General features: G+C 48.5%; 1 protein-coding gene across 1 annotated transcript in view; it reads right to left on the bottom strand.

Moving 5' to 3' along the window:
- ALS2CL (ALS2 C-terminal like) overlaps positions 1-15,762 on the bottom strand; it is a 49,816-nt gene that overhangs the window by 5,709 nt on the left and 28,345 nt on the right. The window contains exons 11-20 of the mRNA XM_026651993.1: positions 14,978-15,076; positions 12,294-12,452; positions 10,247-10,358; positions 8,397-8,474; positions 6,827-6,954; positions 5,069-5,242; positions 4,388-4,481; positions 3,106-3,263; positions 1,342-1,410; positions 559-732 (exon numbers count right to left, since the gene is read on the bottom strand). Coding sequence (XP_026507778.1) covers positions 559-732; positions 1,342-1,410; positions 3,106-3,263; positions 4,388-4,481; positions 5,069-5,242; positions 6,827-6,954; positions 8,397-8,474; positions 10,247-10,358; positions 12,294-12,452; positions 14,978-15,076 — 1,245 coding nt within the window. The remainder of the gene's footprint in view (positions 1-558; positions 733-1,341; positions 1,411-3,105; positions 3,264-4,387; positions 4,482-5,068; positions 5,243-6,826; positions 6,955-8,396; positions 8,475-10,246; positions 10,359-12,293; positions 12,453-14,977; positions 15,077-15,762) is intronic.

Here is a 15,762-nt window from a genome sequence, read left to right as displayed (position 1 = left end):
GACAAACCCTTGCTCTTGGTGGAATCACCACCATGGACATAGACTTATGAGTTCCGATTCTCCACTCTAGCGCTGGCCTGGAACCAGTAACGGTTGGATTAACTGAACAACCCCACTTTAAGAACCGGTTGTAACAGAGTGGAGAGTCAGGCTTATGCCACAGCATGTTGCGCCTTTCAATTGTGAATCACCATTCTCCATATGCTGCTGTGGGACCCTTCTAACTTGAAGTAAACCAGTCACTTGGTAAAGCAACTGGAAAGACTCTTGCTCAAGAGAGACCTCCAGAAAGGAAGGGAACAAGATCAGCATGGGAAATGAAAGTCCTGGCCTTTTAAGAGTACTCCTGACCTGTAAGAAAGTACTGTATATTACAGGAACTCCATCAAGGAATTGACATTGCTGCTCAGGAAGAGTTTAAGCACTAGGACGAATGAGGAGTACTGGAACCATAGGGTCCATTGGTGAGTTCTTGCTTCCCACCCCCATCAGAACTTTTCTCTGCAGAGTGTGTTCTCCCAGCTGTTTTGGGGATTTGTTCAGTGCTGGGTTACTCACTTCTGTACGTCCAGGACCTCTAGCAGCTTAATGTCAGGAAATAAACTCAGGTCCACAATCCCCTGGCAGTAGAGGTCATCTTCCTTCTCATGATAGAGCATGTACAGCATGAACAGCTCCGGATAGAAACAGGGCAGGATCAGAGGCAGAATCACTCTGTATGCATTCAGGTCACTGAGTTAGAGAGGAAAGCAAAAGATGAGCCCTACTGATTGTTGGTATCTGTTTGTTAAAGGTGGTGTCCACACAGGACACAAGTTAAGGCTCAACATATAACACCTTAAAGAGGTGTCTGTCTTTCTCCCCACTCCCCTCTTCCTAGAGTCCAATGCTGCGACTGGATAATTTTGTGACCAATATAGGATAGAACGTTTGTAGTAGTTAAGATCAGAGTAATCAGATCTCAGGCTGCAGGACATGGTCTACAGAGGTCAGGAAGAAATCGTTCATCCCTTTTGCCCCACATAAAGCAATGCTCAACCAGGTGACTCATTTAGGTGTTGGGAGAGGTTTTGTTTCCTCTGATGTTTCAGAGCTGTCTCTCCTTCAGTGGTTTCTGAGCTCACATCCAATGTCCGAACTAACACGGTGTCTAGTCCATAAGGTGGGAATGAGTGAAAATGTGTTAGCACAGTTTTCCACTTAAGTGTGGCTGGACCAGCTACGTGGATTTATTGCCACAACCAAAGGCTAGGAAACAGGATGGTCTCCATGCCTAATATTTCTTCAGAAGAGGTAAAACAGATATGGAGTTAAAACCAAATGACCATTCATCCCAGCCACCTTTTCTCTCCATCTTCTGTCTCTGCCAGCGGTTGGCCTTTCTGCTCCAATGCCAGATGTAGTAAACCCCTGAAAGGCAAGTAGAAGCTTTAGCTTCTCATTTTCAAGGGTAACTCAGTCATTTACTAGTTAACGTTAGCCAGATCTTCTCCCCCTGCAAAATTGGCAGCTAGAACAGTAACAGTACAGGAGAGGCAAACAGCTTACTTAGTGCATTCAAAATGAGTGGATACTTCGTTGAAGGTGGAATGACTTGTTCTAGAGAATTATTTTAGATCTCTGGACTGGGGGCACCCATACTTTGCACAGAAACCACTGCTGCAAAGGGTTTAAGACTTGAAGATACTCTGTAGGCTTAGTGCCAGCTCACAACAGAGGAATGTATTACATTGCTAGAATGAGTTTCTGTATCACCAGTGTCCATAAGGAATCCAGCTGGGAAAGGATTATGTCTCTAGAAGAGACAACATAAGGACGGCGATACTGGGTCAGACCAATGGTCCATCTAGCTCAGTATCCTGTCTTCTGACAGTGGCCAGTGCTAAGTGCTTCTGAGGGAACAAACAGAACAGAGCAACCATCGAGTGATCCATCCTCTGTCGTCCACTCCCAGCTTCTGGCGAACAGAGGCTAGGACACTCAGAACATGGTGTTGCATCCCTGCCCATCTTGACTAATAGCCAGCGATGGACCCATCCTCCATGAACTTATCTAGTTTTTTGAACCCACTATACTTTTGGCCTTCACAACATCCCCTGGCAAAAAGTTCCACAGGTTGACTGTGCATTGTGTGAAGTACTGCCTCACATTTGCTTTAAACCTGCTGCCTATTCACTTCATTGGGTGTCCCCTAGTTCTTGTTACGAGAAGGAGTAAATAACATTTCCCTTATTCACTTTCTCCACACCAGTCAAGATTTTATAGACCTCTATCATAACCCCCTTAGTTGTCTCTTTTCCAAGCTGAAAAATCCCACTCTTTTAATCTCTCCTCATACGGAAGCTGTTCCATACCCTAACCGTTTTAGTTGTCCTTTTCTGAACCTTTTCCAATTCCACTTTAATGCTTTTCCAAGGCACTTTAACGCTGTCTAAAGCAATCACATTTGTAGGGCAGCCTTAACAGACTGGATCTTAGTAAGCCAGCCTGTTGATGCACAAGGAGGAACAGAATCCAACCCATTCTGCAAGTTGTGTTGGCTCTGCCAATTGCGCCGGAGTAAAAAAGACAAAACCGCTTTTCTGAAGGCATTAGGGTGAAGAGATACACCCTTGAATACACAAAACAGATTGGTGGATTAAGACAGAGCTATGTTTTTCCCATAGTCATTTTTCACAATAGTATTTCCTTCAGCTATAGTTCATGAGACTTCATGGGGGCAGATTACCCCACATCTGCCCACTATGGCATTTCTCACCCCTTCCTCTGAAGTATCTGTTGCTGGTCACTGCCAGAGATAAGAAATTGTCTAGATGGACCATGCATCTGATCCAGGCTGGCAAGTCCTATGTCACTAAGATTGTATATGGAGTAAAAGAGAGTAAGTTTACCTAGGTACTACAGTGATGAGAGTCATAGGCATGAACACCTAAAGAGATAAACCTCTGAAGTAAGCTTTCTGATGGAAAGAAACTGGATTGCACAGAAGTACTAGATGCACTAATCCAGGGCCTAGCCCCCCAAAGAATGAATTAGATTGCCTATCTAGCAAGTGTTCCTCACTAGCATACGATTGCATGGAAGCCAATTACACACTGGACTTACTGGTAAAGCTCCCATATTTTCTTGGCATAGTACTTGACCTCCTCTTGGGCCATGTTCAGTAGGTGCTTGTTTGCCCCGATCCCAGAGTATGTAGCCTGAAAAGCGAACGTCAGGGCCTTCAACAGCTTTCCTAGTGGGTGCAGGGAAGACTTGAAAGCCTGCAAGACAGTGGAGGAAAGTTCTGCATTTAAGGGATGGATTGCCAGGGTGTGTCCTCCCTTCGGACTGGCAGGAGAGGGCCTTCAAAACCAAGCCGTAGATTAGCCAATGAGACAGTTCAGCCGAGGGAAGATGAGCCGGTGGGCCTTGGTCCATATCCGGGCAAATCCCAAAGGGACGTAGCCTCCCTGCGGATGGAGAGCCACCCAGCTCGACCTCTAGCCAGGGCCTGATGGTGGCTAGGCAGGATACTGTTTAGGTCCATATCCTATTGGAAAATGCTGCTATTCTCTTGACCCAATCCTGCTCGCACTGAAGGGTAACAATTGGTGCCTCTAGGCACTACGGCTATACAAATAGCATTTTGCCATTGACCTTCAGTGGGAAGTAAGGTCAGGCTCTCTCAGCAGAGGTCAAGGGATGGAGGAGACTGAATTACCCCTTGGGGCTGGTCCTTCCAACACAACAGTAGACTTGTACTGCCACAGCCTGTGCTGGGAGGCTAGAGGTGAAGCTTCAGTCTCCAAGGCAGCCCAGCTAACCCTTTTCCTCACCAGCACACAGCTCGCGTAGCACTCAGAAGAGCAAACTCTGGGTGTTACTGGCTGTGGATTGGTTAGAGTGCCTGGTTTTCCCCAGTCACTGGAGAAAGAGAGTGGTTGTTTCACAGGGAATTACAGAAGATGGGGACTTCCCAGTCAGGGGGTCTCTAGGTACTACTTAAGGCATGGCCGGGTTTATGTCTTCACGCTCAGCTTTCAGATTGCAGGGACTCAGCAGCCAGCGAGCTGAGTTTTACTTGAAGGGGAGGAAAAGCAAACAAGTGATCATAAGCCTCTGGAATGGGTCTGTAACCAACAGAGCAGCCACAGGATCTGTCACCTCATCCTTCCTGTCCCATCCCTACCCCACCTCTTCTGTTTAGGACCCTCACTTATGTTACGCTCGCTCCGGCCCAGCTCAGTGTAGATCCAGTGGCGCTCGGCCTGCATGGACAGTTGGCAGGACTGGAGCCCTAATGTACGTGTTCTACAGGACAGGGACCATGTTCCTTTTGTGTGGTGGGCGCCTCACATTTCTGGGTGCTCCAGAGCCTCGGCGCACAGTGCATTTTGAGGGGTACCTTTTGTAAATAACACTGGAGCGACTCCAGCTCCTGATGCTGAACTAGTTCTTCAAGGACATCCTCTATCTTCCCAGAGACATCCTCGGGCCCCCTGCGAGGGAGGAAAACAAGTACAAGGGTGACGGAGGAGTTGTTGTTCACCCCTTGGGCCTAACTGCCACCTACCTTGCGCTGTGTGTAATCATGTGTTACCCTTGGCACAGTATGAACAGATTCACAAGGCAGAGGAGAGTCAACCTCCCACCCTTTGTGTTCATGGTCTCTCTCAATGACTCTCTCCCCAGATTACTTCATTTATATGGAGTTATTTTTCCACCTTTCCCACTCCCTCTGAAGCATCATTTAATGGCCAAGTCATTCTTAGGGGGCTTAAACCAGCCAATGAGGCACCGAGATCCCTCCCAATACCATATCAATCAGGGTATAAGACAAGCTTGACCAGCTGAATCTCTTGAATTCTCTCCCCCGAGAAGCACCGTTGTGTTTGGTGAACACAGTATAAGCTGCACAGTAATCATAAGGAAGTGTCAGGTTCTAGCCTGCCGGAACACACCTGCCCCAGCGAGGCAATGCCACCCATAGACAGGCTCGCAGGAGTGACTGGACAACCCGAGGTCAAGACTTGAACCCCAAAATTGAACGCACTAGCCCATTGCACCGGGACAAGCCAGTTGTCACCTTTCGCAGAAGAGGTACTCCTGAGACTTGCGCAGCTCCCGGCTTGTCTGTATATGGAACCCGGTGAAGGACTCCTCCATTTCTTCTTTGCAGCCAGAGTGGAGGAATCCCAGAAACTGGTCGTAGATACCCTGCCATCTCTTCTCCACCGGGAACTCATCAAGACCCAGCTGACTGCACAACAAAGATGAAGTTACGCCTTGCTTCCGTCCCCACTCCCTACATTGCCACCGACCGCCCCTTCTAATCATCTCGTGAACACACTTTCTCCCGCCCCAGCCCACACCACTGGGGCAGAGAGATTTAGGAGCATCCTAGGGGATGTAACAAGGAGCAAAGTTCAGCAGAGGTCAACTTAGATGTATTTTGCTGGCAATGAGATGCATTTGGCCAGGGGGGTCCCAAAGCTTGGCACATGGACTATGGGTGGTCTAGGGTAGACTAGGCATGTGTTGTGCGCTCTCCTTCTTGCTGACAGCTGCTTCTGCAGATCTAGAGGCTCTTCGCTTAAGAGCCTCAGGAAGCAGCTGGTAACAGAGCCAGGCTAGCTACCTCTGCTGGTAGCTGCTGCTACACAAGCAGAGGAAACAGGATTGGCTCTTGCGGAGTCGAGGCACCAGTGGAGAGGAAACATCCTGGGGAGAAGGAAATGGTGTAGCTGGGCTGCATGTCCAGGAATTCATCTCAGGGGAAGGCTGGCGGCATTCCAACTGCTGCCTTAACTCCTGGGTTGTATCAAGAGAGGTCAACTCGGGAACCGCGTGGCTGAGACGGATCCAGAACTTCCCTGCTGCAATGTGCATCACCCAGCTGCCTCGGCCACTCTCAGTTGGCTACATATGGGTCTCCCTGGTGGAGAGGGAGGTTGTGAGCATCTCACACCCCTCTACAGAGGGCTCTGCTGCTGGGGGCCTTGCAACAGGTTCTGTGCTGTAGGAATCCGGCCATTGGGTTCAAGTCAGAATTACTGTCTGCTTTCATGTGGTCACCTGTCAAGGAGCGACTGCTGCGTAGGAAAATAGAGCTCTGACCACCCAGTAAGATATTTCAGCCTACCCACGGTGCTTCCTAATTCGAGCCAGCCATGCCCTGCTAAGCAATTCGCATGCTGTCGCTCTGTCCCTGGATCACTGTCCCTTCTAACTCCCTGCCACATCTGGCAGTACACTGCAAGCATGAGTATCAAGAAGGGGGCAGGGAGTGGGTCAAATATTGGACCTCCTTCCCCCTTTTTTGTGAATCATAGAAATGTAGGGGTGGGGGGAAGGGACGCTCAAGACCAAGTATACTTAGGCCATCCCTGCCAGGTGTTTAACATGTTCTTAAAAACCTTCAGTGACAGAGATACCACAGCCTCCCCAGGCAACCTGCTCCAGTGCTTAACAATCCTTCTAGGTAGCAAGCTTTTCCTAATGGGATGTACGGCTAGAAATTGCGCCTCAAAAAACCCTCAAGACTTTGAGGAACGGATGCTCTTGTTCTTAAGGCACTGGATTGGACTCAAGATGGGATCAAATCCTGGCTCTTCCTCGGGCTCTGTAGGTGGCTTTAGGAAAGTCGTTCATCTGCACATCAGAGCCTCGTCTGTAAAAGTGGGGGAGGGTTCTCTTTCTCCTTTGGCCATCCTTGCTTATTTAGACTCCACTCTCCAGGGTAAGGGCTGTCTTATTTAGATGTACAGAGCCTAGCACAGTGGGGACTCAGTCGGTGCTAATGGAATACAAATCACAGCCCACAGAGTTATTTACGGCCACTCACACTTTGGTTATTGAGGCATCTTGCTGGTCACTGGAAGTGTTCAAGATTCCTTGCGTCTGAAGCCCTTGGCCTGATTTGTTACTAAAGGTGCCCTCCAGAGTGAAGCCATTGGAAAAGGTCAGCTTTCCCTGAAACAAAAAATAAAGGGGTTATTCTACTGAGCTCTCGCTTGGCAGGAGGTTGGATAAGGTTCCAATCCCCCTTTCGTGAAGCCCACAAGCAGGAACGATCCCTAAAAGGAAGTCTAAGAAGGTTATTTCCACTAGAAGGGCTATACATTGAAAGCACTCCCAATGCCAGAGAACGTCACGAAGACAGGAGATCCCAGGAGCCAAGAGACAGAAGTCCATTTGACTCGAGTGACACTGCCCATACTGATAGGACTCTGGATGTGGAAATCCAGCTAGAAATGCATGGGTCCAATACGGCAAGTAGGACTAGGTATTAGTCATTGCCCTGAAGTTCCTGGCCTAAACCTAGAGAGATGGCTCAAATCGCCAAGATACAGTGACTATACAATCTGGAAGTCTAATTCTGGTTTAGTTTCTCCCCTGTTCCTTAAGGCACCAGCGGGCTTGGCATCATTGGTGTAGTGAAGTGAGCACAGGAAAATGTGCACTACATGTGCGCCTGGAAAGCTTGCAAGAATAGATCCCTTTTGAGTGCTTTTTACTACCCAGGTAAGCGCTGTTCTGTGAGACAAGGTCTCGGGATTCTGCAGCACTCTGGGGTGGCAGATGGGAAGTTCTGTGGTAGCTTGATTCAGGCTAGGAGGTTTAATGAGCTCAGCAACTAAGTAATTCAGTAGAGCCAGCCCTTCTTAGGATGTGAACCAGGGATCAAGGCCTGCTTGATCCCAAGTAAGGACCTTTTCAAACCCAACTTTAATTTCAGTGGTAGTTGTGCCTAAGTGCTTTAGTTGGACTTAGGCAAACTCAACGCTAGTACGCTAGCTGTAAGATGTGGCAGACCCGTCAACTTCTTGTGGACTAGCCACTAGAAGGAGACAAAGATCCATGCTTAGCATGTGTTATTGAGCACCACTACATGGACTGTAAGTCACTATATTAAAGTCATGGTGATACTACCCTCACATTCCTTGTATGACCTGGCACGGATTTTTGTAACAAGCTGGAGGATTATGGAGAAGCGCCTTAGCTGTATATTTGTTCATGCTCATCAGTGAAATGCTTCAACGTGTTGATTTAAAATTGTCATCTTCATGTTTCAAAGTGAAACCATTGAAACAAATGGGGCTGCTCACACCTCTGAGCTATTGTTGTAGGCTTGTGCAGATGCCGGTACCAAAGCATTGTGTTTGCACTGTTCCAGTTTGTGGGGTTCTCTAAGCCACCATGAGGGTTAGAAACTTAAAAAACAAAGGTTGCATCTGATTCTGCAGCTGCAGAATCACAGAAAACATGGGACCATACTAACCCTTTGTTGTAAAGTTTCTAGTGTGATAAAAGGAGCTGTAACTAATAGGAAAAAAGGTATGAACGTTGATGGACAGGAGTGCCAGCTTTCTTGAAAGTTAGCAGTAACACAGCAGGGTAGGCAAGCAGCTCACCTTTCCAACAAATGTCAGATCTCTTGTGAAGTTGCCTTCATAAATGGAATCATTTTCTAAGAGGAGAATCCCGGAACCCTAGTGATAGAAGAACAGACATTGAGTGCAGAGTGGGGAATGAGACACATTGGCTTCTGTTAAGTCCAACACATGGGCACACTGACACATGCCATTTGTGGGGTGCAGCGTGTATGGCAAGTTATAGTGGGGAGGAAGATCGTGTATTAACATAAGCTATCAGGCACTAGGTGGGAAAGGAGTTTTCTTGCAAGGAAGTGGGTGTAATCATAGACTGTCAGGGACCTCAGGACGTCATCTAGTCCAACCCGCTGCTCAAGGCAGGATCAATCCCCAGACAGATTTTTGCCCCAAATCCCTAAATGGCCCCCCTCAAGGATTGAACTCACAACCCTGGGTTTAGCAGGCCAATGCTCAAACCACTGAGCTATCCTTCATACAGGAATATTGGTTAGAGACTGATTTCCTATCCCAAGCATCTGACTTAAGTGGCCAGTGGTACAATAGGAACCAAGGAATTACCACACAGATCAAGCCAGTAGTCCTAGTTCAGTAGCCCTTCTCTGACCATGGCCAGTAATGTAACAAGTATGACTCCACTACATATCCCCATACCCATTAAAGGCTGGTGTCAGCATCTACGAAATCCAAAGGTTACAGTAGTGCATGCTTCGGAGGAAGCAACAAGAAACTCTGGAGTGGCCAAACACAGAATACTGTGCCCATGGGGAAGTTGCTTCATGACTTCCGTCACTGTTTGTTTAGGCCCTGAAACCGAAAGGAAGGAAGGACGGACGTGCACACAACAAGAGGTCGTTTTTAGAGCTGGTTGGCAATCTGCCAGCAGAAGGATTTCCCTGTGGAAAATGCTCTGTTTGCAAAATTAAATAGTTCTGAGAGAAAAGTGAGGTGACAGCTGCCCATCTAATAGGCTCTTGTCAATTTCACTTTCTAGCATCTTCCAGGTTGGCATCCAGGAACAAATTCCCTTTCAGTTCTCAGGAAAAAGGGTCATGTTTTTGACTTTGTACTGATTCAGGATTAAATTGCTATATGTTAAGAGATTTCTGTTTGTTTTCTGTCCCTCTCTAGTCATTTGCTAGTGACACTGGGTTCTCATTATCCATACAAGTGGATAATCCTTTTATTAGTATTACTAAATGCTTGGCCTCTACGGAGAACCTTGTGGCAACAACTTCCACGTGTTAATTGTTACTTTGCCTGCACCCTGAGGAGTTTACAGGTTGTTACAAGCCTGTACAGCACTTAGAATAATGGGGCCCAGTTTCATGGTTGGGTCTCCTAATACAGGGACTGCCGTAATACAGATATGTAGGTTTCCTTTCAATTTCATGTAGTGTCCACTTTTTCTAGTATCAGAGGGGTAGCTGTGTTAGTCTGAATCTGTAAAAAGCAACAGAGGGTCCTGTGGCACCTTTGAGACTAACAGAAGTATTGGGAGCATAAGTTTTCGTGGGTAAGAACCTCACTTCTTCAGATGCAAACACTTTTTCTAGTATCACCAGCAGGTAGTGATACCCCATATGTACCAGTTCAGATGTGGGTGCACCTTAGGGAGGTGGTGAAAAATGCAGAGCCTGGGGCTGCAGTTGGTTATGGGGTAGTCCCATCACATGAAGCGTTCTGGGCTTCCCCACAAGTTAAGTGATGATCTTGTGGTAAGAAACCAGTGCTTAAGTCAAACTGCCTCCTACACATCTGAAAGATTCTTACTTTAATAAAAGAGTGTGTTCTCATCTTTTCCTCATACCCTTGATAAGGGATTCCGTGGTCTATTGACTAAAGTATCCACAGGAAAGTTATTTACTCACCACCATTTTATCCACATGAAACGTTCTTTGGTAGCACACGCCTGACTGGGTCACCACAATGCCTTGTCCATGCCTGTGGTCATCTTGCCATATCCCAATGTACCTCTCCCCTCTGGAACACAAGATAGGAGGCCCTCATACACCATCATTGGAGAACTTTGCACAAGGCCATTGAGAACTAAGACAATAAGCCAGCTTCACAGCAGGTGAAAGAAGGTGCTTGCTTACACCTGGGGTGAGTTTGATCCTTATGCTGTGCACAGCTTCTGAAAGACGTCAGGGATTGTTCGAACATTCACTTTGGACGGGTGTTTAAGTGTGTGAATTAGAGATAGATTTAGTAAGTTGGGAAAGGCTGCGTGGTTCTGATGACCCGCTATCCAGAGTGGTGCCACCGGTCAGGTCTCTGCATCTCATATATGTCAGACCTTTTTTTTCCCCCCTTTTGATGTTAGCCCAGATGTCACCCATCGTGTAGCTGCACAGGTGAAAGCCTCCTCCCTACATCCCATATTATTTACTCTGGTGGTGCTTTCCCCTGTTTCAAGCCTCTACTTGACAGCAGAAAAGCACGGCTAAAATTCTAGCATAGATAAGGCCTGAACGTCCACTAGGGCATATATTTCCTGCGATGCAGCCAATGGAGTTGTTTGTCTTCCAGGCTTCTCCCCAGCTGTCACATAGTTCTGTGCAGACTGTGGTAAAAGGAAGGGTTATCTATGGGTCAAAGGCATTGGGAAAGATTTTGATATTCCCTCCCGGTTAACCACACCCAGCCCAGAGACAAGGTAGAATCTTCCAGAAAGCTCTGGTACCCAGAGAGGATGATCTGCTCTCAATGAGGCGACTCTAAGTCTTACGCCTTGGTAGGAAGGCAGCAGGGACCAACCTTAACCTGGAGGAAGTGTTGATTGGACCATGATCGTGGCATAGTCAAACCCCCCTGAACACCTTCCCCCAAAGACTAGATCCGAGTGTCCCCTTTGTAAGTGGAGCCAGAGAACACCTGCTTACAAGCCCATACTTGACTGAGGGACAGGACATAGACCAGCAAGGTAGAGCTGTCCACACATGGTAAGTCCTCCCATCTTGGCGACATGCTACAGATTTCCTCCATAAACCCTTGTCAGCAGGTCAGTGATTGTGCAGGAAGCCTTTGGAAAGCCAGGGAGATCTTTTGTTGATCAAAGCTTCAAGTTCAATCCACGTACTGTTGATTTAACCATGTTTCTTTTCAATGTTCTTTGACCCTACATCAGTAACGTACTTAACAGCCATCCAGCCACAAACGCAGATATACATTTCCATTTGCCGGAAGAGTCATGCACGCAAGGGGCCCCCACCCATCCCACTCTTTCTACAGCCATCCTGCACACAACTTGCAGAACATTGGTGGTCCTGACGTCATTGCAACTCAGATTGCTATTGCTGCAAGGGATTTTGCTGCAAGGGGCACTCATGGTTCTAAGCTTGATATTCTGGCATCATTACATTGTTCCAAGGCAGTCATATGGGTCAGCACACCCACATCCATATCAGGTCATCTCAGGTGTTCCCGTTAGAGGCTGAACTTTGACGGAACCCTTTATCTGTTGGAAAGTGCAGTTCCATCAAAATCTAGTCACCTTGCAAACTTGTGTCAATTTTCATTTTGGAGAACAGCTAGAAAGAGTTCCAACCATCTCCACGTCCCGATTCAGGATTTTCAAATGAAGGGTTTCCATTTTTTGCTTTGAAAAAAAAAATGGGTTTGGAAAACTTTAGTTTTCAAACAGAAATAAGGTTGAAATCAAAAGGAAGTGTTTCAATCGACCCAAAATTAGGGTTTTCTAAAATGTTTCTTGCATGGAGAATTTCAAAGTGTTGGGGGTTTGTTCTAAATTGGAATGAAACCCAATTTTAAAATCCTTTGCGAAACAGAATTTCCAACCCTCAGCACAACTCAAACTTTGCCCATCTCAAGTTCAAGTCGAATATGCTTCAGACCAAGGAATGCTGAAAACCCAGGTGTTGTGAACATTTGCTGAGCTCCCTTCCATAACATTACCTGTCCTTGTCATCCCAGACTCCATATCCATTCTTCTTGTCATTATCCCACTGCCCTGTGTACTTAAATGGCTGCTCCACTGAAGGGTTTTCCAGGATGCCAAATCCTTGACGCAGATTATCGTTAAAGTATCCTTTGTAAACCGTCTCATTTCCATACCTAGAGAGAGAATGGACAGCATCATCTTTAAGACCAGCAGGCACTACCTATTTTTCTTGCGGTTGCCCTTGCTTAGTGCTAGAGGACTTCAGTTTCCTGGGAGCAGAGTTAACAGTGGTGCAAGCTTCCCTAACAGCATGCATCAAGCCTGCCCTACGAGACACCACTTACAGCGACAAGAGTAGATGGGCCTAGACAACCGGAACCCCAAATCTAAGCCTTGAACTTGGACGCTCCTCTAAGGGGGGTAGTCCAGTCCTTAACCTCTCAATGGAGACTGCCAATAAGGGTACTAGAGTGTGTCATACCGACACCTGTTCGCTAGGAACTGGGGGTACGTCTTCACTACCCACCGGATCGGCAGGTAGTAATCGATCTATCGGGGATCGATTTATCGCGTCTCATCTAGACGCGATAAATCGATCCCCGAACGCACTCCCTGTCCACTCCGGAACTCCACCAGGGCGAGAGGCCGAAGCGGAGAGACCATCGACCCTGTGCCGTGAGGATGCGAGGTAAGTCGATCTAAGATACGTCGACTTCAACTATGCTATTCTCGTAGCTGAAGTTACGTATCTTAGATCGATCCCCTCTCCCTCCTCCCCCTCACCCAGTGTAGACCAGCCCTGGGATTGAAACCCACCTGGTTTCACTCAGGCTGTCAGCCAACTAGGCAGATGGTAACACTACTGGGTCACTCCCATCCTCAGCTGGATTGCAGCTAGTATAGAGTCTCTTATGTTTTGTTTCTAACACACTAGCCACTCAGGCTTCAGAGAGCATAGGCCGGGGAATAAGCCAGCCCCTAGTTCTAATTCTTATACATGCCAATGCATCTCCCTCTGCCTCTAGAAAGAAAACAATGTGGAGAGTTATAGGGCTACTGTGAAGGTTAGATGATGTTATGCTCCAAACACGAGAGACACTACGCGAGTAGTATAGCCGAGTTCCCCTCATATGGCCTATTTGTAATGTAAAACGATTAAACTTTTAACATAGCTAGAGAACTATTGCTATATGTCTCAGTCCAGTCAACAGTGCAGGTATATTCTGCAGAACATTATGAACGTAGACATTAAAAGCCAGCATTAAAAGATCCTATCATAGTATTTGCCACTTTCGCTCACTCCATCAACTACCCTTTCCCCAGAAGGGGCAAGTACTTGCTGCTTCAGATGCTGGCAAACCCAGAATGCATTTGGCCAACTGAGCAGTGTTCCACATGGAGACACTCCTTGTTGACTCCTGGAAACATCTTGCATTCTAAAGCATGATTTGATAGCCCAATTCAGCATGCATAACTAGAAGTCATCACAGGAAACACAGCAGAGTTGCCCGGTAGGTCTGACTCCCACTCCAGAGACCTAAGTTGTATTCTCGACTGCCACCAATTTGAGAGGGTCAGAGCAAGGTTGGCTAGAGCTCAGACGGCAGAGGCGTTGGTGGGTATTTATAAAGTTAACTATATCAGGATTGGAATAGCCAAGTTGGTATTACAGAAGCACCAACAGGTCCACAGCAAGGATCAGGGTTCCGCTGTGCAAGGTGCTGTACAAACAAGAGAAGACAGTCCCTGTCCCCATCAGTCAACCTGGGCTGGAAGTTAGAGGGTTATGTACAAACACACTCCAGTTGAGAAGGCCTCTGTTTTGGAGTCCTGTGTTTGCTGAACAAGGATGACTGGGTGTTACGATGCAGAATATGGGTGTTTCCCTTACATAGCTCTTTTCAGTCTGGGTTCCACCCAGCTCCCCTATAGTTCAGCGACAGGGAACCACATAGCGGAACAGGAAAAGGGTGGCATGAACCTAACGCCTCTCAATGGGAAAGCGTTATTGGAACCCCGTCAGAACTCATGTTACCCTCTATTCCAGTGTTTAACTGGACAGGACTCCGGGTCCAGGAGTCCTCCCGGAAACCAGATCCAAGAGAACACGGCTAGGCCAACTGCCCTGTTTGCTTTAGCGGTCTAGGAGAACAATTCCAGCCCTGCCCGCCGAAGGTGCAGGTGCACATTTAGCCCAGCCAGCACACCAGGCAAAAAAGACAGGAGAAAGCTGTGTGCATCATTAAGATCATCAAGGAGTGATGCACACACAGCCTAGGTTAGGCAGCACGGTACAGGCTAAACAGAGGACAAGACACCAAAGATTGTTCTAGAAAGTATCTGACTGACCCCAAAATGCTAGTCCTGCCATGGTGCGGAGAGGCTGCAGTGTCCCATGGCTGCTGCTACCTATATTAAGGCCCACAGGCCGGGAAACCGGACCAGGGCCCTGCGATACTCCTAGACGTAGGAGATTTTAGGCCCGGGGGAATCAATCAGCCACTCCACCCTGCCCCTCCAGCCCCATGCTGCTGCAGAACAAGGCAGCACGGAGCCGGGCTTTGGGGCAGCAGGAACAGCAGATTCCTTCTGTGGCCTGCCCTGTGATTCGCTCTTCTGTGACCGAGAGGTGAACAGCCACCCGCCAAGCGGGTAGGAAACTGCGCTCCCCGGAGGTCGTGCTCTGAGCATTACTTACTCACAGATTCCATAGCCTCGCATTTTGCCTTCACACCAGTGGCATTTGTAGCAGTCGTACCTGTCTTCGGAGAGGAGCGGGACAAGGCAGATTCCAAACCTAGAGTGCAGACAGGAGACTTCAGCATAAGGGCAGGGTGAGAGGGGGAAGAACAGCTACAGCAGAAGAATTTTAAACAGGTGTCACTCCGAAACCATCTACACCAAGGGAGGGCAAACTACGGCCCGGATCCGGCCCGTCAGGGCTTTCAATCCAGGCTGCGGGATTGCCAGCCCTGTGGTGCTGCAGGGCTAAGGCAGGCTCCCTGCCTGCCCTGGCCCTGCCCCGCTCCCGGAAGCGGCTGGCACCACGTCCCTGCAGCCCCTGGGGGAGAAGGGGCAGAGGGCTCCATACACTGCCCTCGCCTGCAGGCAGCACCCCCCACAGCTCCCATTGGCCGGGAACAGGGAACCGTGGCCAATGGGAGCTTTGGGGGTGGTACCCGCAGGCAAGGGCAGCGCGCAGCTGAGCCGCCTGCCCCACCCCACCCCCAGGAGCCACTGCCGGACATGCTGGTCGCTTCCGGGAGCGGCGTGGGGCCAGAGCAGGCAGGGAGCCTGCCTTAGCCCCCTGCATGCTGCTGCCACCCGGAGCCGCTCGAGGTAAGCAGTGCCAGGCCGGAGCCCACACCCCAACCTACACCCCAACCCCCTGCTGCACCCCAACCCCCTGCCGCACCCCTCCTCCCCCCAACCCCTTGCCCTGAGCCCCTTCTTGCACACCACACCCCCGCCCGCACCCCAACC

Source organism: Terrapene carolina, unplaced genomic scaffold, assembly GCF_002925995.2.
Source record: "Terrapene carolina triunguis isolate 2854851 unplaced genomic scaffold, T_m_triunguis-2.0 Scaffold111, whole genome shotgun sequence".
Taxonomy (NCBI): domain Eukaryota; kingdom Metazoa; phylum Chordata; order Testudines; family Emydidae; genus Terrapene; species Terrapene triunguis.
Note: the sequence above shows the minus strand (reverse complement) of the source record. Positions and strands in the feature narration are given on the sequence as shown.